At 38.3% G+C, this 27,607-nt stretch overlaps 1 protein-coding gene across 6 annotated transcripts in view; it reads left to right on the top strand.

The window, feature by feature from the left end:
- The window catches only part of ATP8B4 (ATPase phospholipid transporting 8B4 (putative)), a 315,749-nt gene that overhangs the window by 185,569 nt on the left and 102,573 nt on the right, over positions 1–27,607 (top strand). For 4 of the 6 annotated variants that reach the window (XM_068551361.1, XM_068551388.1, XM_068551355.1 and 1 more), the window contains 3 exons: positions 8,484–8,556; positions 17,346–17,416; positions 22,229–22,311. In XM_068551361.1, the coding sequence (XP_068407462.1) occupies positions 8,484–8,556; positions 17,346–17,416; positions 22,229–22,311 (227 nt within the window). Of the gene's footprint in view, positions 1–8,483; positions 8,557–17,345; positions 17,417–22,006; positions 22,068–22,228; positions 22,312–27,607 lie in introns of those variants that run through there. The other 2 variants (XM_068551381.1, XM_068551368.1) reach the window with 2 other exon arrangements.

Below are 27,607 nucleotides of genomic sequence, written 5' to 3'. Positions count from 1 at the left end.
AAATACCATATGACCCAGCAATCCCACTACTGGGCATATACCCTGAGAAAACCATAATTCAAAAAGAGTCATGTACCACAATGTTCATTGCAGCTCTATTTACAATAACCAGGACATGAAAGCAACCTAAGTGTCCATCGACAGATGAATGGATGAAGAAGATGTGGCACATATATACAATGGAATATTACTCAGCCATAAAAAGAAACAAAATTAACTTATCTGTAGTGAAGTGGACGGACCTAGAGTCTGTCATACAGAGTGAAGTAAGTCAGAAAGAGAAAAACAAATACCATATGCTAACACATATCTATGGAATCTAAAAAAAAAAAAATTGGTTCTGAAGAACCTTTGGGCAGGACAGGAATAAAGACACAGACGCAGAGAATGGACTTGAGGACACGGGTAGTGGGAAGGGTAAGCTGGGACGAAATGAGAGAGTGGCATGGACTTATATATACTACCAAATGTAAAATAGATAGCTGGAAGCAGCCTGCATAGCACAGGGAGATCAGCTCGGTGCTTTGTGACCACCTAGAGGGGTGGGATAGGGAGGGTGGGAGGGAGTCGCAAGAGGGAGGAAAAATGGGGATATATGTGTATGTATAGCTGATTCACTTTGTTATAAAGCAGAAACCAACCCATCATTGTAAAGCAATTATACTCCAATAAAGATGTTAAAAAAAAAATGTTCTTCGTAGTAGGAATATTTCAGGAATAATGATTTTTCCCATTGACATTACTCTTAGGATATTTGGGTAGTCAGTGGTTATCTGTAGAATATTTTTAATGGAAAGGTAATACAGTTTTATCTTCCAACTTCGTTTAATAATCATTGGAAAAAAGGATGACCCAAAGTTTCACAGATTTTTTTTTTCCCCGAAGTTTTTAAATGGAGATAGGGAGCTTAAAGACTCATAGCAGCTGGACTGTATGGAATTGAAATTGGAGCTAAAGAAAGGTGAAATAGCCTAGAATTAAAAAGGAATATTCTAATTACAAGAGTATGTTGATAGCAAAATTGGAAAGTAAGCTCCCAATTTGTCGAAGGTGCTCTGCTGTTCCACCTACATCCCTCCTCCAGACTGCAGAATGTATTTCTCCAGCTGCTGGGTGTGCTGCCTACGTACAGCCCTCAGCTGTCAGCTCTCTCTGGGAATTGCTCTTGGCTGAGGAGAGCTGTTTTCCTTAAGGTCACACCTCATTGCTGGGGTCAGGCCGCATCCCATGACTGAACAAAGCCAAGGTATAAAGGCCTGGTCCCCTTGATCCAACTCTGAAGGCCCTTTCCAGTTCCAGAGCTTCCCTGGGGTTGACTGAGCCTTTACTGTGACTGAATCAACAGCCTAACTCCTCCCTCTGCCCAGCTGTTTCCTTCACTCCCCACAGGTGTTATTCCCAAGAGAACTTGCCAATAAACTTCTTCCACACAGATCTCCCTCTGACTCTGCTGCCCAGGAATGTGACCTAGGCCTAAATTACTCTTGTTTTCTCCATGGTCAATCTAAGGTATTCCCTCAGCATTAGTATGTGAGAGCAGATGTAATAGTTTTCCTTTAAAATAATTTTCTTCTGATTTCCTTGGGGTTTCTTCATCTATTAGCCATATATTAATGGAATTCTAAGAATTTACAGAGAAGACAGAAAGGATCTAGGGAGACTCATTCAGGAGAAGTGTTTCAGTTTATGGAAATGATTAAAGAGTATAGATTTTTTGCGCAACTGTCAGTGGGCTTATTTATTGTTCAGGTAAAACTTAGTAAGTGAATTGATCATTCTGTTTTCAAAATAGTAAGGCCAAATTATGTGTGTATTTCTGCACCCAAATAACGCACAAAAGGCTCTGCAAGGATTTGTACAAATTAGGCAGGGCCTCTCTGATATTGATTACTTTTTCTCAGAAAATTGTTAAATGATATTATCCGTGCTGTAGGATTGTAACTTATCATTTCTCCTTCTTCTCACCCTTTTCCCCTACGAAATGGGTGTGAGACCTAACCCTCCCTGTGTGGTTCTACCTCAGCATGAGCATGGTGCTAATAAGAAGGGAGGAAAAGGAGGAAAACATCTGCATTCTTCCAAATAAATAGATTCCAATGATGCATTATGTTCATTCTCAGTGTAATGAGATTCTGTTCACCAGTCTGTTGTTAGAGGATTAGGGCCAAACTGTATCTCTTACTGTAGTGTGGCTCTGACAGCAGTGGAATTGAAAAGAACCAGGAACTGCTGCTGTCCACTGGACTCTTTTGTCAGGGGACCATGACGGCCAGCTGTCTTTGGATCGGCTGGATTGAAACGCTGGGAGTCTGCACTATCGCTGTGCTTGAATCTCTTCAGCTCCTTAGGGGCCATTCTCTTTCTAAATAGGCAATACATAATTATCATGGAAAATAAAGTTGAAAAAAGAACAATAAGTATAGATTTATTAAAAGCATGGCTTTGTAGTCAGGCAGATTCAGGTTGTAGTTCTGATTCTGCCACTCACATGTGAACTTGGAGGAGTTTTCTTTTCTTCTATTTTTACTCTCCAATTGTCCTTTAAAATACCAATATTTGTAATGCCAAAAATTCAAACAGTCCAGAAAAGTATACAATGAAAATGGAGTCTCCCTTACATCCCGGTTCTCCTTTTTCATTTCCTTTCTCTAATGGCTACCACTGAACAGTTTCTTGTGTGTCTTTCAAGAAATTTTCTATGCATGGAACAACAGACATATGTGTAGGTTTATCCTTGCTTCAAAACACAGAATCTTACAACACATGTGCAGTGTTGTGCATGTGCTTGTTTTCAACCTAATAATGTAACTTGGAGGATATTTCACATCAGCGCATATAGACCTATCTTATTCTTGTTAGTGCCTGCATTGTATTCCATTGAGTAGATGAGCCATGATTGGATAGGTGTACCCTGGTATATCTATCTAATTCTTATTGATGGGCAGGGATGGTTTCTCATAGATTGCTATTACAAATAATACTGTAATACACATCCTTGTATATCCATCTTTGAGCACCTGTATGATCAGTTTTTTAAAGTGGAATGTCAAAGTATGTGGACATTTGAATTTTTGACAGATGTTGCAAAATAGGGCAAAGGTCTCAATTTCTTTGAACTTCAGTTTCCTATTCTGATTAAAGTTGCTAAAATGGGGGTAGAAACAGTACCTATCTCATAGGGCTGCTGTGAGGATTAAATGAGATAAGATACTATTCAGTGTTGCCAGATGTAGCAAGTTAAAATATAGGACATCCAGTTACATTTGAAATGCAGATAATGACAATATTTTCGTATAACTATATCTGAAATATTGCATGGAACACACTTAAACTAAAAAATTATTGGTTGTTTACCTGAAATTCATATTTAATTGGGTGTCATTTATTTTTATTTGGCAACCCTATACATGAAGGGATCAGCACACTCCCTGGAGTACAGTAAGCACTAAATAAATTGTTCATTGCTATAATTCTTTTTTTTTTTTTTTTTAATATTTATTTATTTATTTATTTTTGGCTGTGTTGGGTCTTCGTTTCTGTGTGAGGGCTTTCTCTAGTTGCGGCAAGCGGGGGCCACTCTTCATCGCGGTGTGCGGGCCTCTCACTATCGCGGCCTCTCTTGTTGCGGAGCACAGGCTCCAGACGCGCAGGCTCAGCAGTTGTGGCTCACGGGCCTAGTTGCTCCGCGGCATGTGGGATCTTCCCAGACCAGGGCTCGAACCCGTGTCCCCTGCATTGGCAGGCAGATTCTCAACAACGGCGCCACCAGGGAAGCCCCCTGCTATAATTCTTATTAGACATTCAGGGAAATGCTATCATTCAACAACTGTTTTTAGAAATAATGATTCTATATTCATTAATTTACTTATCATTCATTCAACAAATACTGAACACCTACTCTAAACTAGGCATTATTCTAGGTCCTGAAGATACAGTGGTGAATAAAACAAAGTCTGTATGAGCAGTTGAATACTTTTGTATGTTATAGATCTGACATGGGCTTGAGATTAAGGAAGAAAGAAAGCTCAGTGTATGTGGATTGTTTGGTTAATTAGGTGAGGTCAATTATACTGACCTTCTTTATTATCTTCTTTCTCTAGTATGCCAACATAACTTCTGTAGCTTTTGAGGAAATCTTCTTTTCAGGAATCTGTGATGTTAATGGGCAATCAGGAGAATTAGATTGTGGAAAGGATGACAGAAGACTTGAGGAGACCCATGAAGATCTCTTCCTTCTGCCCCTTAAGCTTCAGCAATGGGCTTGGTATCTTGCTCACGGTAAATACTTGATTTCTAGCCTCTGGAGCCAGTGGTTCAGTGACATGGAGAATGGTAGGTGCTATCCCACTCTCATTTTCTCAAGGAGGTCCTCAGCAAATTGTAGCAGCTCCTAGTATGCTATGCCTTATCAGGAAGAAGCAGGTTCAGACAAATTTATCAACGATTATTAGATACAGTTGCTATCTCTCACCACCTTTTCTCAGAACTCAGATTCTCTGATGTTCTGAGAGTAGATATATAGTTAGTGGGTGTGTTTTTAAAAATTCTTTCCTCAAAATAATTCTAGTCACTATTCTGTGACAATTAACCCCATATGTTTTATGGTACCTTTGGAATTTGAATTTTATGAGTCCTTTTCTTGAATTTTGGCTTATTATGTAGTGATTGGCTTGTGAGCTTATAAGGTAAAAGCTAACTTATTACCCCAACTATTTTTGAAAAATCTGGTTCAAAGAAGCATTAGCTAGATTATTTCCGTTTCAAAGCCTGAAGCAATTATGTGATGATACTGATAACTGAAGCATATTTAAAAATCTTGGAGTTTCTTGATTCAGTGCAATTACATGAATTAACTTGCTTTCAGAGTATTTATATACTACAAATCCTCTAGTAGAGTGGGAAGGCTTTTCTTGACAATGGTAAAAGCAAAGTTTGAAGATGCCGAGTCTATGGTGCCAAGTGTCATTTTCACGTCTCACAAGGCCACCCTGTGTTCCCTGCACAGAGCTATGACCCAAGCTTGCTTCAAACATGAGTCTTAGGAACAGCTGCACCACACATGGAGGGCCAGGGAGTGTCTGTTTTCGTTGTTTCAGGATGATGGCAAAATGAAATTACTATACAAGCTAAAATCTTAGAAGTCTAGAAATGTTTTGAAGATGAACCTTAAAGGAAATTTTCCTATCTGTCCCTCCAGTCTTCTGATATGTCTTTGATGTTATGAAGTCAGTGGTGGTGGTAGTGTGTAGGAAGAGAAAAATGGTGAGATTTAAAATATATTCGATTTAAATGCCTTTGCAGATCTTCATCAGTTTATGCTTGTTAGTAAGTTTGGGTACTTTTGTAGCTATGATCCTTAGTGCTAACTGAAGTGTATCTCTGAGGTCCTAGTTAAATGCAGTTATAATTACCTGGTAAGAAAGAATAGGAAATAACGTTAAAAAAAAACTCCTCTGATTGTGTTATACATATTGATTGTTCTACAGATATATATTCAAATAAGAGGCTTAACCAAGACATCACACACAACATATGGTTTACTGATGTCTCCAGGCCCTTTTTCTTCAAAACCCTAATTACATCTGTAGAGTATTACTTTCTCCTCTCCAAAATAATCTGTTTTGTACTTCTTCCTCTTCCTCTTCCTCTTTGTTCAGTTTCTGGTAGCCTCTTCAAGTCATAACTTTCTATCACAATCTTCTTTGTAAGAGTTATGCTCTCTTCTTGGTAGGATGCTGTGTACAAGTCTGACAAATGTGTCTGTGGGTTGGTTGTGTAGGTTGTTGATGAAATAAGTTGGATAGCGCTAGGGTCAGGGTCAACATCCAGGGAATACCACTTGCTGTTTTTTTGTCATATTGGTCATTAGTTTTGGATAATATTTCCTTTGAGGAAATTTCTCCCATGTTTGTGTACCTTCGCAACAATATTTTGCTTCAAGTTCTGAAAAATTTTGTCACAAACAACATTGTTGCCGTGTGAACTTCTCTATAGCTCATAGCCCACAGAGGTGATATTGTGTCCTGTGGAATTTGTACATGTACATACCAGAAGGTTTTTAAGATTTCAAATACTGTTAGTCATAGACTTTGGAAGTAAAGTGTTTGGAGTGCTCATTTTTAGGGAAGGAATTTCCATTGGAATAGGTGGAAAGGGGTAGGTGACCAAGGATAAGAGTAGGTGTTGGAAGATATATGGAGTTACAAAGGGGCCTTTTGGGAAGAGGAGCTCCGAGGTATCTGTTCTGGGCAGAGGGCAGACAGGTGGCAAGAGAGAAAGAGAGAAAAAGGAGTAGAGTGAGATAAAGTAAGGGAGACTGGGCTCATACATGGTATTACAGATATTTTCTGCTTTCTTGGCCTGTTGGATGACATTAGCAGACTAATGGTCAGATCTTAGTGGGGGTTGGTCAGATGATTTATTCTGAGTGTTTTTCTATTTTTGGAAATATTTAATACGTTAGAAAGTAGCGGGTAAAATACAGATAGTGGTGCGTGTGGGTAGGAGGAGAATGGGCATGAGAATCTGGCATGAGGGAAGGGATTTTTCTCTGCTTTATCACTTCTCTGTATTGCCCCAGTAGGAATCCATATTGACCATATCAGATTCTTCCTTATCAAGGATTCTTTGCATGCCCTGGAATTTTGCAAATTTTTTTCTTAAAGAGATTTTATTCCAGTATTTTTCCAAGTGTAGCAGTTAATTCAAGTAATTCCCATGGATATCACCAGACTTTTAAAAACGTATTTCCAATTGCTTTGGTTTTATGGGGGGAAATATTATGACACTAGACAAGTTAGAATTTATTACCCCAAATAGTGGCTATTGTTACTTACCTGTGCAAACTTAACTCTCAATTGTGCATTTTAAAATGTATAAGAGATCCTGTAGAGTTTCCTTTTAACTTGGGTTGATTTTTCAATTTTGGTGGAAGAGGTAGGACGTGGTCCTTTGTAGAGCTTATAGTATACAGGTAGGAGGAATAGAAGTTTGCAAATGAGACTTAGTATCATCTCAGCTTCTTCTTGAAGCAGATGCACTTTCATTTTATCTAAGATACTGTCCCCTGAGAAATGTCACTAACGCTCCAAAGGAGATACCCCAGGAGAAACAGACCAGCACATAATCTATCCATACCTGTAAAAATAAATAAAATGAGATTTGAAGACTTCCTAGGGTCTTTCATTTTCATTGAACTAGATAAAGTGCAGAAAAGTATGGCATTGGAAAAATGATTGAATTCTGGCTAGAGATGAAAATGCTGCAATTGAAAACTTTCCAGAACAACATGTACTTGGATCCGTATTAAAGAGAAATTCTTTGAGTGTTTAAGCCAAATGACCCAGCGGGGTTGATAGTGTTAGGCATATTTCACAGTTGTATAAATATTTAAAACTGTTTTCCAGCTTATAAAAGAAGTAAATTAGGTTGTTTTTTAAAAACTGCACAATGAAATTAACCTGCCCACCTTAACTTGTTGGGGAACCTGGCCTACTCGTCCCAGCCTTCTCTCCTAGAAGGGAATCGCTGAGAAAGAAGTGTGATGAAGGTCTCCAGCTTGGAAAACAAAGCTGGTTTACATTTCAGAGAACTTCAGAAGGGATGATTAGCATCACGGATACTGCCACAGGTGGTCTGTTTCCAGATGGCCTGTCTGCCTAACTGTCGCGAGGGGCCTGACCAACTAGACACAATGGCTTTTTGTCATAAACCCCGTTGAACTTGGTGAAGGGTAGACCTGCGACTCCATTATATACGTGAGCCTTGAAGAAAACAGTGCAACATCTTGACTGTGTTCTCAATTCTGAGCTGTTGGTCCTAGCCGTTAGAATGCCACCAAGCCTGCCCTTTGGCCAGAGTGCTGTGGATGATTTGTAGGTGGTCTTTCTTGTTCAGTTTTCTAAGGCTTCTTTTGTCACCCATTGCTGTTCTTGTCCTTTCCAGAATTTTTATTCTTTTGCTCTTACTTTCATTTTAGCTATTGCCCCGTTGCTTCTGTCTCCTTCATTTCTTGCCTCCAGTTAAACAGACTTCTGAGACAACAGCAGTGATGTTTTTATATTTATTAATATAGAGGTTGAAAAGAATGTTAATGACTGAATTTATTTCTTTCCTTCCCCCTGAGTTTTTTTTTTTTTTTTTTAATATTCTGCCCAAGGACATGCAAGTAAGAGTTAATAGCTGCTGTATAAAGCTGGTACCATGGGGTGGTGGAAAGAGCACACAGCCAAGAGTTAGGCATTTTGAGTCTAGCCCCAGGGATAACTAACTCACTGGGTGTCTTTGGGCAAATCACTTGACTTCTCTGGGCCTTAGTTCCCACATCACTCAGGTAAAAGACTTTGTTATGCAAGGTTCTTTGAATTTAGTATTCTAGAAAAAAAGTCTTATCTGCTTCTTCTGTCATATGCTGCTCCACTGTGAATACATTCTCTTGATTCTTCTCTGTTCCCGAAAACAATTAATTTTGTTTTTGTTCTTAGACTGCAGAATGAAAAGTGGATGAATGTCAAAGTGGGAGACATCATTAAATTAGAAAATAACCAATTTGTTGCTGTGAGTATTTAGTATTGTTTAAGAAATTTATCTCAGGTTAAAATAGCATATGTACTAAAATATTTACATTTGCAAATTTAGTAAATCTGCGCTAATTTAGCGTAATTAAGGAGGGAATACCAGGATGTATTATTAAAAAAGTCTCAATTATAAAATATTTGAAAGACATATTGATTAATTACTTTCAATAACCTGATAATTCAGATAAGGCTGAGTGATTATCACCTTGTTATTTCCTTTGGGAAATTAATAGGTAAAAAATATTTAAAATCAGGCTGTCAATTGTTTGATGTTAAATAAGAGCTTTTAAAATGCTCCAGAGTACTTTAAAAATAGTTTGTTCTCACATAGTTTGAATATTATCCCCCCAGTTTGAATATTATCTCCCCAATAACGGAATTAATAATGTTAATATGCAGTATCATAGAAGAAAAGATTAGCTATAGAAAGAGAAAATGGATGTTCTTTCCTGAATAATCACGATCAGAAAATGTTGATTGAATGTTCTTAATAAATGCTATTTATGAGGTTTTACTTTGTATATCAAATGCACTATAATTTATATTCTCAAGCTGCCTGTGTTACAGTTTCCTTAATAAAATTCAAGGGGTCAGTTAAAACTAAAATATATGTGACTAACTATACCTCGTATTAAATGCAAGGCTATAAAAGCTATCCAGATCAGAGATTAAAAATTTTAACTATTGTAGTCTTTATGTCAAATATATATTAGATTACTCATGAAAATTTTTGTGTTAATGCCATTTTATTTATCAAGCTGTGTTCTTCATTAAATTTGAGACATTTTCCCACAGCATAAAACAAATGGCCCCAAGATCTATTTACAAGAACAACTCAGTTAAGACTCTTAAACATTCACTTTCAGAAACAGTCTTCTTTCATTAATGTATCATCTGTGTATACTGATTTCTCTGGAACAACCCATGCTAAGGTGACTAGTCAGTGGACAGGCCTTTCAAAAAGAGTGCACACTTTAAATAGAGAATTGCTTGTTTCTCTGACAACCTCAAGCCTCTGGAAAATAGCTGAGAGCCAAAAATAAGCAAAAGGTGTTGGTGCAGCCAAAACGGAGGTCTCAAAGTCCACCCGATATAACCTGGGTTCCTTAGACGTAGGGCAGTCTGCCAGGTTTTCAAAACCTATTTACTTTTTTGGACACAATTTAAAGTAGCATGTCAAGCTTATTTTCCAGCTCATTAAATACTAGGAGCAGTACACTGAGGGTAGCATCTGTTAGAAGAACATACCCCGTGGGAAAGATTGAGGCTCAGTGTAAAATACAGTGTAAGGACACTGGGTGGGGAATTGGATGAGAACTTTTGCTCCATTCCTTCAGTGACAGCACTTTATCTTCTCTGCCTTTTGTTTGTTTCTTCACATGTCAAATCAAGGTGCAAGAGCATTATGTGATCTCAGAGATCCCTTCCAGCCCGTAGTTGCTGTGATTCTCTGTCTGAGCTGAGACTAGACTACAAGATTCTTACGAGCAAAGAACACATTGATTTGCCTGGTCCATAACATCTAGTGTCATGTAGGATCATAGGGGGCAGTCAGTAAGTGTTGGCTGAATGAATTAATGTCAATCTTTTCTAAGAAAGAAGACAGGAAAAAAAAGAAAAGTGGATATAAATTTCCAAAATTCAGGGTGTTCTGGATCCATGAGGTACTAATATGCTCTAATTAAGAAAAGATCACATATATTCAGGGTTCTTTGCTTAAGAAGAAAGGACTCCATATAACTCATTTTGGTTCTACTTTCAATTAAGATAATTACAATGAAAAAGTTTTGGTGCTTCTTAGTGGATAATCTTAACTTTTTTTTTTTTTAATGGGCATATATAGAATTCTAGGATGTGTGCATTCAAAAAAATTTTTTTTGGAAATTACTTTATGCTAGGCATGGTGCTAGATATAGTGGAATTAGGAAAAATTAAAGTATCCCAAACACTTAACTATTATTTTATTTGGAATTGAATATTTCAGGGGAAATGCTAGGTAATTTCTGCTTAAGGTATTCAGTAAAAATAATGTGTTTTAAGAGCCCTATGGATATACTCTAACAGAGGTAAATATTGGACTGAACTCACTTATTCACTGATTCTATACTCTAGTATGTTCATTTATCAGATTCTTTGAGGTGAATCCCATAAAGGCAGGAGTCAAATTTGTGTCTCAAATCTCTTAACTCCAAGGACCTCATGGACAGCATATCTGTGCTCCAACTTGCCCTCTAGCCTTAATATTCTAATTTGTACTTCCCTTGGTCTTTGTTTTTAATTTAGTTGTATTTTCTGTGTTATAGAAAATAACACATGCTTGCTTGTTATTGCAAACCTTTCTGTGGAATGAAGCATGGAAGTCAAGTGTAAGTGCAAGCATCACATGGAAGGAAACCAGTTCCATGCATGCATGATTATCATTGGTTTAAAATGAATCCCACATTTATATGAGTTTCCATGAAGTCAGTGATTCACGTGTCCCAGCACTGTCCAATAAAAATTTCTGCAGTGAAGAAAATGTTCTATATTTGTGCATCCAAATATAGAACAGCCAGTAGCACCTTGTGGATACTGAGCACTGGAAATGTGGCTAGAACAACAGAATGTTAAATTCTATTTAATTTTAATTAATTTAGATTTAAATAGCCACGTGTGACTTGTGGCTACCTTACTGGACAGTGCAGGTGTAGCCTTTTTATTGTGGCTACGTGATGGGGTAGAAATGCTTACTCCCTACTCTTTCCTAGGTTCGTTCTTCCTGTTTTCACTTGGAGGGGCAGCCCCAAAATAACACTGAGCGTCTTGCACCCCCTTGCTTGCTCCCCTCTCCCAGGAGTGACTTCTCCGATTGTTGAGTGTTGGGGCAGGGAGTGGTGTGCATGACCTGGCACCTCCTTCCTTCCCTTTCTCTTTGGGCTCTGTCTGTGTACAGAGAGTACGTTCTGCCCTGCTCGTTCGAAGTACCAATTTTACAGGAGTAAATCCCCATGGTGGGGGTAGCGGGAGGGTCCAGGTAGTTTCAAGCTTCCAGAGAGCTTCAACTATGACTAGATGAGTCTAACAGTGGTGAAGTGTTAGCCAGCCCACTGGGCCCACAGACATAAAGCCTGGTCTCCAATAGCTTGATCAGTGACAAAGATGATATTTTTATCTCCATTGATCTCTGTCTGACTCATACAATTATAGCTTTGTTGGTTTAATCTTTGGGTAAGTGAGGAAGGGATTCCTTCAAATGCCAAAACACCACAGTGCCTCTTGATTAGGTCACTTTGTTCAAAGCTTATCCATGTGCGGCTACGTGGCACCTATGAAACTGTTTTCTAGGACAAATAAATGTTTCTGTGGGTGAACTGCTGTAATCACTTAGAAGTGCTAATATAACTTCCTACTCCCTGGCATCAGTTGGCAGGGGCTGTCAGAGAGCTTACATTTGGGGAGCAACAATCACAGGTCTCTAAAAGAGACTCACTTCGGAGTTACTGCACAGAGGTACATCTTGGGAAACCAGATCATGAAGATCATGATAATAATAGCTCGCCTTTATTGACTGTGTGCCACATGACAGCGAATATTACAAGCTCTTTATATGACTTAACTCATTTAATCCTCACATTATCCCAATGGCGGCAGGTTATGTACTATTATTGTTCCCATTTTACAGATAAGAAAATGGAGGCACAGTGCCATCAGATAGCTTGTCAATAGGAGACCCAGGAATTTTAACCCCTCTCTTTACCATATGCTGCTCCTGCCTCCACTGGAAGACTTGGTCCTCATTACCTTGCGACTGGGCTTCCAGAGTCAGGGCCTCTAGGCTTGGATGATGGAGGTGAAGTGGCCAGAGAATGTTGCACCCAATTCTGATGCATAACCTCTAGCTGTCCAAATTTAGAACTTCTAACTGGATTTATGTCACCATATCAGTACATTTTAAGCAAGGAAAGGAGCTTGCCTGAGATGACCAGTTAGCTGGCATGTTCAGAAGTTACTCACCTTTGTTTTCCCAATAAGGAAAACTGCCCCTTACCTTTTTAAAAAAAACTCTGAAACACTTTTGAGCTGAATTTCCAGAGCTCCTATTTTTACTTCAGGACCAAGAAAAAAAAAAAAACATAGAGCATAATTCAATTATCACAATGAGATTGACTTGCATTAGAAGAATTAAGTAAACTGTGTGAGAAAAACACACTGCAGAGTTCTTAATAAGGCCAGACCCTGGACCCTGGGAGCCAGGCCTACCTTCCTCCTTTATTTGACAGCAGTGCTCTTGTCTTGTTTGGCTTTTCTCATCTGGTGGTAGAAATAAACCTCTTACTGGACATGAGCATATTTGAACATCACATGAATTTAATTGTTTAGCTTATTTGAAAAACAGTCCACCCTCCATCCCCTCCACAAAAAGGCCTTCATGTTTTAGGTGTTTACAACAGTAAATTTTTGCTTTAAAACAAAGACATTCTTCTGTTACAGAACTGAAAATTTCACCTTAAGAAATGAAAGGGCTAGTTTAGCCTAAACTCCAGTGCTGACCATGGGCAGGCTTTGGCTTTCTCTTGACCCATCATCAGGGCATTTTCTCCAGTCTTTTTCAGCACTGTTTTTGGACATCCTTCCGGGGAGGCCATTTTGTGGTTGAATTGCCTTTTTCAGTTATTTTAAGTTTTACAGCTTCAAATCAGAGTTACTTGTTTTACTCTAATTGCTGAAATAAATCTTCCTTTTTTAAAAATATGTGAGACATTCAACATGCATTTGCTGGATCTGAAATTTAAATTTTAAATGAAAACATTAACTATAATCTTACCCATTTTCATTTTTATGACTTCATTCTGACTTTTGTCCACATCAACATATTTTTCCATAAGTATACTGCATGAGCCATTTTGTATTCTTATTTTTGCACTGTAAAAGAATAAAAGAAAAGATAATTTTGTAGATGATAAAGAAGAATTCCACATGTGAGAATGGCTTAAAAAAAACGAAGGGAGATCCAAATATGGTGTTCCAGTTCTACAAATTTATCTTTCCATCACGTCATGAATCAAATCCCAATATTCTTCTACCATTGTAGTTTTGGTTTTTGAACACCAACGAAGTGAAAGGCTGTCAGTTTTTCATAGTTGTATTCCAGTGATTTTGTAGCCAACCTGTGGAAAGAGCATACATTTTGGGATCAGAGTTCCGAGTTCGAGCTTTGCCCTTTAACCTCCATGCGGCCATGAGTATGGCCTTATATTGCTTGGAGTTTTGGGATCATCTATTACATGTGATGAAACTTTCACCATGACTTTGTAAAGGCTATGGGCATTACATGGGTTAATTTAGCTCATCTAGTGCTTGTGAGGCCAGAAATTACCTTCCCAGGTTTCTTACACACACAATGGGAACAATATTATCCCCTAATGGGGTTGTTGAGAGAATAAAGTGACGCAATTATGCGAGAGTGTTTTGTAAACCCTTAAAGAATTCTACAGCTTTCAGGTGTTATAATCACTTGAGGTTTTGCTTCATTTGTTCTTTAATTCAACAAACATTAATCTTGCCTAGTAAATCTAGGAGTCCAGTGTCATTGGCGCCTAGAACTCAAAGATGTTCAAGGTTTTCAAGGTTCCTCTGGCTGGTATGTTTGTTTCAGGTTTCTGTGAAGCCCCTGCTTGGGCTTTTTGTTACCTGTGGAAGGTGGGAGAAGGAACATTGTGTTGAAAAACATTCCTTAATTCTTGGGAGACATAGCTGAGCCTTTCCTGGAAGGGCGTGGGGAAAAGGCACCAATAATTGACAGCAGAAAGTACACATGGGGGTCTAAGGAAGATGGGTATGGTTGGTCGCCCCGTGAGTTCCAATAATCACACCTTCCCTTCCCCGTGCTGCATTCCTGCTAGAATGCCTCTGCCTGCGGAGACCTGCCCTCCATTCCGTCCAGAATATTCCATTAGGCCCTTCCTCAACTACCAACCCGACGTACTCCCTTTCTCATTTGCATTCCTCCCACAGCACTTTGTTAATAAGACACTTAGAACCCTTGTCATATTCTGCCTTTACTAAACTATAAAATCCTTGAAGGTAAGAAGTTTTTATTTAATTTAGTACTCCTGGCAGTAAATGCCTTAGATGGCCTAGATTCACATCCTGGTGCTCTACTTAACTATGTGGCCGCAAACAAGTTACTGAACCTCTCTGAGTCTCACATTGCTTATCTGTAAAGTGGAGATAACAAGACCTACATTCAGGATTTCTTTGAGTTAAATAAAATATTGCATGTAAGGCTATTGGCATAGTGCCAGACACATAGTAAGTCCTCACCAAATTTTGGCTACTGGTATTATAAACACCCACAGCTCAAACACCAGTTTCTGGATCGACTAGGAATTGGGTCCCTGAGAGTTACTAAAGGGATCAGTTTTAAGGAGGATTGACCTGAGGCTCACAGAGTCATGGGGTTTGTTGGGCTCTAAGACCACCCATGTGTTGCCCCGCTCCCTTCCCAGAACCTCTGACCAAAGGGCAACCCAGGACTAACAGGGCTGTTACTACAGCTCTCTTGCCCTTCCTTTCCAGAATGACTACTGAGTGCACATGGAAATAGGACGGCATGATGATGAGTGAGCTGGTCACTTATTCCACTGGATGCCCCGATGGTCCTGCCCCTTCACACTTCCTCCTCAACTAATGAATTTAAAAAACTTGAAGGGAGAAGTTAGCAAAAGGAAAGACCAAGGCTCAGCAGTGGGGCAGGGAGAACAGAGGAAGAATGAGGGAAGGCAGGACAGAGATCAGGGAGTGGGAAAACAGGAGGAAGGTTCAGAGGACATAGAGAAAGGTGACAATGGAGGTGACAGGAGGAGGCGGGGAAGGGAGAAGACAGGAAGGTAGAAGTCCCAGGTTCCCAGGGGGTAGAGAGAACAGGAAGAGTTAGCCCAGAACCCGTGGGGTTTACAGTTCTCAGTTTATGCCTCTAGGAAGTTGAGTCACTGCTTAGGAAAGAGTCTGGTCAGAAGGTGGCAGTGGTGACTCAGTCACATGTTCTGAGCCAACTGTGGCCAACAATTCCTCCCTTTGTTTATCGAAAATATGTCTTAAGGCAGCTGAGCTCAAAATTAAACTGTAACAAGAAAAAAGTAATGGTTCTTACTAGGCAGAGTTTTGAAGAAAAACAACTCTATGTACAAATGGGTATCTTTCTCTAAACCTCATAACTATTTCAATCACAGATGATAGAATTAGGGAATTCTGGATTTTTTTTGAAATGATCCTGTTAAACTTGGGGAGGAGAACCATAGGCCAAAGAGCATGAAGCTCTACTGCTATTGTGTCTTTATTCATTGAAATTTAAATGTGAGAAATAAAGTCAAGGTAAATTTTCATAACATTTTTTCACTTTAAACTCAAGGTGGGTAATTTTTGGCTCAAGAGTGGCATATACTCTTCACATGTTCTCTTCAGAGTGGTTTGCTCAGGTCACATTGTGAGAAGTCAGAAAATAAATAACTTCTGCCTTGACAGGCATTTCTGGCTTTTTCATCCAGAGTTGAGGCAGAGCCTTGATAGTGCAAACCCATTTATTCGGTTAGGGGTTGTCACTGAGTTGCTTTTTAGTTCTGTTTTATTACAACTTAGACAAAACTATACCCCCTCCCCCCTACATGCACCTACACCACGCCTATTTTTGAGTTGAAAATTTAAAAGCTTGAGACAATGAAATGAGTGGATTGATTCTAAATTTAACCTCCAAGGTTTGAGAATGGGGCAATTCAAATATTCAAAAAGCAAAGGTAAGAAACGTTTACAGTTTTGGAATGCCAGTTGTACATTCAGACAGATCTAAAACATTGTTAGGCTAATATGTCAAAATAAATTGCTAGAATTTTAGTCAATTCTTTTTAAACATGTAAAACCTTCAGAATTTCATAAAAACTCTCATTTAAAAATCAATTTTGAAATTTCAAATAAACAATTTCCCAATGTAGAAAGCTACCAGAATTCTAAAACTGAATTGTGATGGGTCATTTCCAAAACACAAATGGATGGCTGAATAGAATAATTTATCTCTGTGAAAGACCAGCTTCCCACTTCTGAATGTTTTCTGTTTACCATGTTCTCTATTCTACCCTGCCGTCTTGCTTATCCCCTGCTTTTCTTCTCTTTCCTTTTTCTTACATGCCACCATCTTTTTCTTTTCTCTTGTTTATGTTTTAATCTTGTTTTTCCTTTAATCCTTTTCTCTTTCAAAAATTTCCTTGCCTCTCTTATTTTTTCTATTGTTTTCAGTTTCCTCCATCCTACTTTACTTTTGTCTTTCCCCATCTTCTTTTCCTGCCTCCGCTCTTAACTGATAACCACGGAATTAAAGTATGTGCATATAAGTATTTCCAGTTATCTTATTTATGGGGGAAAGTTTTATATTTCCCATTAGTAATTATCAAAGAAAGAAAATAGAATTTTATATATTTCTATGAGATATATAAATTTTATATAGAAATATATAAAAATTTAAACACTTCTATTAAAAAAATTAAAGTGGCTATTAATTTATATGCTATCTCTCCCCTTGCTTATGTTCTGATGGTCAAGGGCATGCAAACCAGGAGCAAGGAAGTAGAGGGTGGGTTTGATTCAGAGCATATGGTAGAGAGGTGGAACAGAACTTCACCTCTCACTTTTTTTCTAAGGCTCTGATGGCTCGTTAGTAGTGGAGGGATGATACAGTGTAGAAGGCTTTCAATCAATCTTCCCTTTTCAAGTATTCTTTATCCTGGTTTTTCAAAATAGGCTGATCTGCTTCTCCTGTCAAGTAGTGAGCCACATGGCCTCTGTTATATTGAAACTGCTGAGCTTGATGGGTAAGTTATTAAGGTCAAAATAATTATTTAGATGGGTTTTCAATTTATTTAAGAGTAATAGCTTTAGACAGCCACATAGCACAGGGAGATCAGTTTGGTGCTTTGTGACCACCTAGAGGGTTGGGATAGGGAGGGTGGGAGGGAGGGAGATGCAAGAGGGAAGAGATATGGGGATATATGTATATGTATAACTGATTCACTTTGTTATAAAACAGAAACTAACACACCATTGTAAAGCAGTTATACTCCAATAAAGATGTTAAAAAAAAAAAAAAGAGTAATAGCTTTAGAAACAGGACCTAACTTAAACCTTAAACCTTATTCTTAGATGTGGTATATGTATACAATGGAATATTACTCAGCCATAAAAAAGAATGAAATAATGCCATTTGTAGCAACATGGATGGACCTAGAGATTATCATACTAAGTGAAGTAAATCAGACAGAGAAAGACAAGTACCATATGATATCGCTTATATGTGGAATCTAAAAAAAAATGATACAAAGGAACTTATTTCAAAGCATAGACTCACAGACATAGAAAACAAATTTATGGTTACCAAAGGGAAGGGGGGAGGGATAAATTAGGGATTTGAGATTAACAGATACACACTACTATATATAAAATAGATAAACAACAAGGACCTACTTTATAACACAGGGAACTATATTCAATATCTTGAATAACCTATAATGGAAAAGAATCTGAAAAAGAATATATATATATTTATATATATATATAAATATATATATATAACTGAAGAACTTTTCTGTACACCTGAAATATTGTAAATCAACTCTACTTCAATCAAAAAAAAATCTAAAAAGGCCCTAATTCTTCATTTTATTTTCTTGGAAGAAATAAGACTCTAAATTGCAAAGTCAATTTGCTAATTACTTTGCAGATCTTGTGAAACCTCTGTTTTTTCTCTTGAATTTATTTCTTTCAGAAACAGCAAGCTAAACATATATATGTAAATAGCTTTACACAGGGACTTTTCATTGAGATTCCCTGGAAGGGTTTTCTGTCTGTTTGTTTGTTTTTAATTTCAAGTGATTCTCTAAGGAAAATGAGAGGAGTGACAATCAAGATCCCTTGAAGAAAGAGGACTGATGTTACTTTAGAAGGCAACTTTTGGAACTGGGTCAAATGAAGATGTAGAGAGATAAGAGAGAAATGGAGTAGGATGCAGTTTTGACATTGATGCTAATTTGGAATTTAGTTATAGACTGTATAGTAATTCTGTTTCAGTGGATTTGGTTTGTCTGTCTGACATCAAAATATTTATTGAATGCTTACATTTTAAAGATACTATATGTGTGCTTTAGATGAATTTCATCATTTAATCCTAACGTAGGTACTATATAAGCCCTGTTGTACAGGTGAGAAAATGAAGGCTTAGAGAGATGAAAGAATTTGTCCCAAAATTCTAGAGAGTTAAGCCAGGACTCAAACCTGGCAGCTGACAAAAGAGCCCATGGTTTTAACCACTGCCTTCGAAATAAATGCTGTATTGAGCTATCCAAATAGAGTTCAGCCTGTGTGATCTTACCCTTGGTCTGGGCAGAGGCTAAAATAGTGCTAAGAGGGAAATTTATAGCAATACATGTATACACTTGAAAAGAGAAAAAGCCTCCAATCAATGATCTAATCTTCCATCTCATGAACCTAGAAAATAGCAAAATAAATTCAAATCAAGCAGAAGGGAGGAGATAAAGAGTGGAAACCAATGAATTTGAAAATAGAAAAACGATAGAGAAAAGTCAATGAAACAAAGAGCTAGTTCTTTGAAAACATCAATAAAATAAACAAACTTTTAAGAAGACAGGGAATGAAAAAAAGAGAGAAGACCCAAGTTAACAATATCTTGAATGAACCAGGGGATATTATGACAGATCCTGAAGTCATCAAAAGGATATGGAAATACTACAAACCACTCTATACACATTAATTTAACAAAGTAGATAAAATGGACCACTTCATTGGAAAACAAACTATCCGAATCCATCCAATATGAAATGGATAATTTGAATAGCCCTGTAACTATTAAGGAAACTGTATTCAAATGTAAAATATAAAACTATAAAACCTTTAGAGAAAAGCATAGTAGAAAATCTTCAAGATTTAGGGCTAGTCGAAGAGTTCTTAGATTTGATCCCAAAAGCATAATACATAAAAGGAAAATTTGACAAACTGGAATTCATGCAATTAAAATTTTTTTTCCGTGCAAAAGACCCTGTTAAGAGGATGAAAAAATAAGCTACAGACTAGGAGAAAATATTTGCAACCTATCTACCTGACAAAGGACTTGTATCTTGAATATATTAAAAATCCTCAAAACCCCACAGTAAAAAACCTAAACAATCCAGTTAGAAAATTGGCAAATGACATGAAGGGACATTTCACTAAAGATGACATACAGATGGCAAATAAGCACACAAAAAGATGTTCAACACCATTAGCCATTAGGGATATTAAAATTAAAACCACAATGACATATCACTTCCCACCTATCAGAATAGCTAAAAGAAAAAATAGTGAGAACCCTAAATGCTGGCAAGGATGTTGGGAAACAGGGTCACTCACACATTGCTGATGGGAATGTAAAATGCTACAGTCACCCTGGAAAACAGTTTGGCAGTTTCTTAAAAAACTAAACATGTAACTACCATATCACGCAGCAATTTCATTCCCAGGCATTTATCCCAGAGGAATGACATATGTTTACACAAAAACTTATATACAAATGTTTTGGGCAGCTTTATTTGTAATATCCAAACACTAGAAACAACTTATATGTCCTTCAACAGGTGAGTGGTTGAACAAACCGTGGTATATCCATATCATGCAATATTACTGAGCAATAAAAAGGAATGAACTATTGATACATGCGACAACCTGGATGAATCTTCACAGAATCATGTTGAGTGGACAAAAGCCAATCCCAAAGGGTCACATACTGTATTATTTCATTTATATAACATCACTATAAAATTAGAATAGTGGACAACAGATTAGGGATTGCTGGGAGTTAAAGATGGGTTTCAGGATGCAGGGAAGTGAGTATGTCCATAAAGGGAGACTGAAGGAATCCTTGTGGTGATTGAAATGTTCTGGATCTTGACTGTCAATGTCAGTATCCTGCTCATGATATTGTGATATAGTTTTGTGAGATGGTACTAGAGGGGAAATTGAGTAAAGGGTACAAAGGATCTTTCTGTATTGTTTCTTATGCTGAAAATCATTTTGAAGTTTATCAAGATATTGAGGCAGATTAAGGAAGAGTATGGCATGACACTGAAGGTAGTAATCAGGAGTTTTGGAAAAGAAATTTTTTTTATCAGTAAGGTCTATGTGTGATTATTCTTCCCCTTTAGCTTCCACATCTGAAGGTGGAAGTGAGCTGGTAGAGAGAATCCTGAGGAAGTAACTTAACATGATGATGAACTTTGATGAGTGACGGGATTTATGGTCATGGAACGAGGGCTGTCTGGTCCAGCTGGTGTGACTGACTGTTTCAATTATTTGAAAAGTCTTTTAAATGACCAAACTCATTTTGGTCCTTTAACCTCAACACCACTGTCTCACTCTTTTCCATCAAGCCCAGCTCAATATCTGCCTCAATTATGAAGCTATTCTTGACTATTTCAATCCCTACTCATCTCTGCCTCCTATGAATTGATAGATTTAGATCAATAAGATTACTTTTAAACAAAGACATTTCAATTATACATTCAACTTAATGTTTCCTGCAGAAAGCTGTTTCACCAATGGGCATTCCTTGGGTTGGGTATATATTGTCGTAACATCATTGTGAAGCTCACTCATGGGAAGTTTAGATTAAATGCAGTCTCAGGTACCTGCTCAGTTCTCTAAATTCAATTATTTCATGATTTGGCATGTACTTCTAAAAGGCGATATTTGCTTTTTTACCTACCACTTGTTTCCTGCAAGAGGACAATAACGTTTAGGGGCTACATTGAGGTTCATGAGTGACTATGGTATACATTCAATCAATATTTGTTGACTGAATGAGCCCACTACTAAACATTCCATAAAGGTAGAACTCTGACAGATGATCTTAAGTTACGGTAGAAGAGAATTAGGTTGAACTCAGTGAGGAAACTGGCATTGCAAACTCTTTAAACACAAGACTTGAGTGATGGCCATAGAATCTTCACTGCTGGTCATTTCACGAATACCAGAGAGCCATCTGTCCAATGTATATGTGGTCTTGCCTGGAGGAAGATGACCAGCTCACTGTGATCTACTTAGTTCTTGTCTAGTTGTATGATTCTAGACTTACGGGATTCTTGGCTTGATTCTCCAAGAAAAAGAAAGCTGTATTCCATTTCCCATTTGAATTTCAGCTACTGTGAAATGAGCCATGACCATCTCTTACAAGTAAAACTCCTACATAGATAGCAGACTCTGGAGTGATACTGGCCTCCTTTATTTGGCAACTGTGTTCCCATTCCTAATGTGTTTTGTAAGTCATGCATGATGTCTAAGTAGGTTTGAATGAAAGCATATTTATTACATCCTCTGTTTTTTCAAATAGCAAAACAGATTACTCTGTTGTTACACAGATGTGCCGTGGGTGGAATGCCAACTCTTAGGAGCCTGCAAAGCCCTGTCCATTTTCCCGAGGTAGTGTGGGAGGTGTGAATGACATTCGGAGGGAGTTTCTTGAATCTCTTGTGTTGGGTTTTGCATGTGCTGAGATTGCTGAAGTGTCCCTGATGGCTTTGTGTAAGATGCTGTTGGACTGTTCCATTTAAAAGTTCATGCCGTGTCAATTAATTTCACAGGGAAACGAACCTTAAAGTGCGCCATGCGTTATCACTTACCTCAGAACTTGGAGCAGATATTAGCAGACTTGCAAAGTTTGATGGTAAGTGTTTAAAACTGACAAACAAAAATCTCAAAAAGCTTTTGTAACAAAGCAGTGTAACAAACTAATTATATGAAATTCAATTTATGTTTCTTTTTATTTGGTGGAAAGGCATAAAATTCTCCAGGCATCAAAGCCTGTAATCTCTTCTCACACTAAAGAGTAAAAGTGTTTTACTCTTTTACTCTCCAAGGGGAGAATGACTTTATCAGTTCATCGTTCCTTTCATCCTTGTTTCCTCTTCTCTAGATCTCGTTCTCTCTAGTCCCACAATACCCTTCACTTGCCTGACCTAGGTCTCCTTGGAGCCTTATGCAGACATGCTGAGGATGAAGACAGGCCACACTCTTATTTCTAGCTTTAACCAACCATCCATTCTCTGGCTCCATAACAAAGGCCAAACACTAGACTGCAGACTTCACGAAGACAGTAATCCTGCCTCATATATTTCTGTGTCTTTCAGAGTGCCTGGTATAATGTCTTAAAGATAGCAGGTGTTCTAGAAGAATATTCTGATTTATTAATCAGTTGGTCAGCTGTTGCACTTTATTTTAGACCATGGTTTTGCTGTCACCATCTTCACATCTTTCAACCCAGTCCCCTGCTCCTCAGCATGGTCTCTCTTGCCTGTTCTACTCCAGCTGTGTCTTGTTCTTTTCTGTTAAAGCTGTTGCAGAGAAACAAAATCCTTCAACTCAAAGCAGAGAGCAATTAATGGTAGGATTCTAGGCACCCTGACAGACTGTGGGAGAATCTTTGGGGTCTTTCTGGCACCCTTCAGTGGTTTCTTGCTTTACACACTTATAGGTCTGGCCTTGAATATCAGTATTTCCCTATAGATTGGTTTTATTTATTAACAAATATTTATGAGTTTGAGACTATCTTTCAAAATGTTTTCTTTGGAGTCCACTAAAGGAAAATGTGGACAAGGGTCTTAGCATGATCCCATGAGTTAGAGCACAGGCAAATTTAATTTTAAAATTTCTCAGTGGACAGCTTAGAGCTTATACTGCCTGTGCTTTGCATTTGCTTGTAAACTCCCTCTGGTACTGTTAATATTTTAGTCTTTCTTAAATGAGTGGTGTTGTAGAAAATGTTTATAGAAAAAAAATTGTTCCTCCAGTGTGAGATTTAAGTCAGGGGAATAGCCAGGGAACTGAATGGCCCAAGAAATATTTTGATTAGATTAAAACAAATTACACATTTTCTACTAAGTAATTTTTTCAATGAAATGTTACTGTTACATGAATCCAAGAAAAGTAAATTGTGTTCACGAATCAAAATACTTTCTTAAAATATGTCATAGAATATTTATGGAGTCCTAAAAGGGCAACCTAAATGTAGTTTACTCATTTCTTTCCTGGCAGAATTGTACCTTTACAACTTTGTCAGTCTATGAGGAGGTAAAAATTCATGACTTTTTGCTTACTTTACCATCAAAAAGCAGAAAATGATATTATAATTACCAGTTCATTTTCTTTCACGGATACTGGTACAGATAGCCTACGCTATGATTCAGTTACAAACAACCCTGAAATCGTAGTGACATAAACAGTTGAAGTTTATTTCTTCCTCATGTCACATCTGATGCAGGTTGGGTGGCCTTCTTCATCTCATAGCCCTGATGCCTAGACTAATGGCCTTTAAGGTGAGCACATCAGAGTAAGGATGAGATGAAAGAGACAAACTGACTTTCAGCTGCTCTTCCTCTCACGTTTCGTTGGCCAGCGTGAGTCACATGGGCCTGACCTAACTGCAAGGGAGGCTGGGAAATAACGAGTATGGATATTTGTTGAGTACTGTCTCTACCACACACATCCTCTGACCATAGGTCAGTTCCAGGATAGTGTATAAAGGGCCAGGCTGGATTAGGTAGATTTCTTACTTGGAACTGCAGGAATGGGGCCAAGAATCCTCCTTCTCAGCATGACTCCTTATACACCTCTTAGTCCTCCCTACCCTGCTTGACTTTTTCTTCTCATAGCACTTATCACCATCTGGCATACTCTACAAATTGCTTATTTTCTGTTTATTATTTATTGTCGCCTACCTGCTGCAATGTAAGCTGCACAGGGATCTTTGTTTTGCTCACTGATATATGCCAAGTCCCTAGAACAAAGCCTAGCACAGAATAGGTGCTCAATAAATACTTGCTGAATGCATGAATAAATGGTCACAGGTGCTGGAGAATGGGGGACAGGGTCAGCCTCAGGCCCCAGAGAGACATGATAGAGCAAAGGAGTGGCCTAAGGTAAGGGATTGAGAGTGGAGTGTGAAACGATGGGGTGAGGAGGAGGCTTCCTGATGGGAACTTGTTAGAGAAAGCAAGGATGCTGGGTCCCCTTCTCCTGGAGGGCAGTGGCTAGGAGAGGGGTCATCTGGTGGTTTTACAATGTCTTTTCTTCAGAGTCTTTTCTCCAAACACAATTTATCACAAAAATCCCAAATTTAAACCAGTACAAGTGGTGCTGCTTGGGCTGAAACAGGAAAATACTTCCTCACCTAAAATAATTCCTTTATCACTGATGGGACAACAGGTCCTGAGAGGTCAAAGGACTTGTATATATACATAAATAGTCTTCTGTTAATGCTTCATAAAATTTATTTTAAAAGTGTATTAATAATTATTACTTAATAGTTGTGGCCTGAATTCGCTTCACATAGCACAGGTAATTCACCGAATCTCCAACATATAATCGTTTTCCCAGATAAAGGCAACACAGACCTCTCTTGTCTCTCATTTATACGTAAACTGTGGTCACTTTTCAGAGAACATGTAATGCCAAATTTATGAGGCTGGTACGCTTCTGGGCTAAATACCAGATTTCTGCTAAAGTTACTCTTTCATTCTTAAATCTTGGGTTGAATTTCAATCTACCTTAAAGTTCAAGGCAATATGATGTTCTGTGGGTTTAGCCATATTAAAATATGATTTCTTGTTTCCAAGAAAGCATCTGAAAATGAACGGAGGGATTAGGGGGAAATACTGTAAATTAGATACAATATACAAATTAGATTTCCCCTGTTGGCAGCCAAATTTAAAGATGAAGAGAGTGATGCAAGATGTGGAAAAGTCTTTGAAAGAGTTGGGACAGTTAACAAACCCCAAATCCTTCCCACGATTGCTTTTGCTTTCTTATAACCTTCAACTTTTCCTTCATTTCCTTTTCTCCAAGCCCTAGTTTTAAGTTCAGTCTCTCCCTGCCTCTGTGACACACACGTTCACACACCATATACTATGTACACACGTTTCTCTAATGACCCCATTTCACCATTTTTCTTTCCTCCCTTTTTGCATTATTTCTAACTATTCTCTTTATATCTTCCTCTTTCACTCTTTATGTTAGTTTACTTATCTCCTCTATCCACATTGTCTCTTTTTCTGTTATTTTTTATCTTTTCTGTTTTCATCACTCTCTCTCTATTAATAAGTTTATTAAGTTTATTCATTAAGCACCCCTAAGGACAAGCTGCAATACAAAGTATGTAGAATTATAACACATCTTCACATGTATTATCAAGGTTCTTTTGATCCTTTTACTCCTCCAGTCTTCTTCTGTCCCCTCTTTTATGTCTCCTCTGTTAACCTTTGTCATAATGGGATATCAGTAGATTTCAAGTTTTCTTCTGGTGACTAAAAATGATTTCCTTGAATCATGGGAATTAAAACCAGATATTGCATCTTTTAGCTTAAATTAAAAGTATGATATCAGCATTGTGTACATTTGGAAATGCCCTGCCTGGCTATGGCAAGGTCTAATAGATGAGACAGACATGTGAGGCATGCCCTTTCTGTCTGTGCTAAGAATATCTTTTAGCTTGTGACTTCTGGGCAAATCTGGGTATGGCCTTATTTTTGCTTCTAGTTACCATGTGGTTTTTCTTCTGAGATTTGTCAAAACACTTTCTTAACACCAAACTACAGTTTTTTTGTCCTTGTGTCCTAAGGACATATCACATGTTCTAAGTAGCTGAAGACCTGAGTTTCCCAGTCCTAACCCTAGAGAAGTCCCCACTGGGAACTCCAAACTGGGGACAAGACCAAGAGTCAAAACTGACATGGGTCTGGCTCCAGGATGTCTCTTGTTAAGTCTCCCTGCCTCCCCACTTTTGCTCTTAAACCCACGGACAGTGTCTTGTTGGTGGCCTCTTTAGGCATGGCATGAGCTTTTTTTTTTTTTTAAAGATTGTCACTTCAGACTACTTTAAAAAAATTTTTTTTATTTATTTATTTTTGGCTGCGTTGGGTATTCGTTGCTGCACGCGGGCTTTTCTCTGGTTGCGGCGAGCAGGGGCTACCTACTCTTGGTTGCGGTACAAGGGCTTCTTGTTGCAGTGGCTTCTCTTGTTGCGGAGCATGGGCTCTAGGCGCACGAGCTTCAGCAGTTGTGGCTCGAGGGTTCTAGAGCACAGGCTCAGTAGTTGTGGCGCATGGGCTTAGTTGCTCCACGGCATGTGGGATCTTCCCGGACCAGGGATTGAACCCGTGTCCTCTGCATTGGCAAGCAGATTCTTAACCACTGCGCCACCAGAGAAGCCCAGGCATGGCATGAGCTTTCATTCATTCTTTTCTTTCTTTTATCCATTCACTCAGTCATCTGTTCATTTATCCACTAAATGTATATTTAACACAATGGCAAGGGGGTACAGTGTTTAGTAAGCCTGGGGATACAGTGGTTAATAGGTCAGACGCAGGCCTTGCTTTCATAGCACTTATAGCCCAGGGGAGAAGACAGACTTGAACAAGAGCTCATTCCCAAAGAAGCCTTTAATTAGATAAAAGTCCTAAAGTTCTCAGGCCCTACACATGATGTTGACACATGAAGAAGTACTCACTATGTACCAGGCACCATGCTAAGTAATTGCACATATTATCTTACTAAATCCTTACAGCCCTGGGAGGAAGTGATTATTACTTCCAACTTATGGGCAAGGAATTTGAATCCCAGATAAATTGAATAACTTTCCCAAGGTCCCAGGTTTACTAAGTGGAGGAGTTAGAATATGAACCTAGGACGGCTGGCAAAGCCTAGTCTATGAAAGGACATGAGAGGCTCTAAACTGCAAACAGAAAGGCAGCATGGGAGAGTCAGGGGAATCAGCATGACTGCTTAGCTCCTGATCAGGGTAAGATATACATTTCAAGAATATTTTAAACCTGAAAATGCAAAATGAATTTCCAGAGATCAAGTCCATTCAGGACTCAGACGACATCATCATGTTTTTAAAAAGTAGCAAATGTTCTCAGTGACCTTGAATGTCAGGATCCCTGAGAAGAGCTCACAGAAGAGCTGGC

Source organism: Eschrichtius robustus, chromosome 1 (genome assembly GCF_028021215.1).
Source record: "Eschrichtius robustus isolate mEscRob2 chromosome 1, mEscRob2.pri, whole genome shotgun sequence".
NCBI lineage: Eukaryota > Metazoa > Chordata > Mammalia > Artiodactyla > Eschrichtiidae > Eschrichtius > Eschrichtius robustus.
The sequence above is the reverse complement of the archived record's forward strand: the minus strand, read 5'-3'. Positions and strand labels throughout refer to the sequence as shown.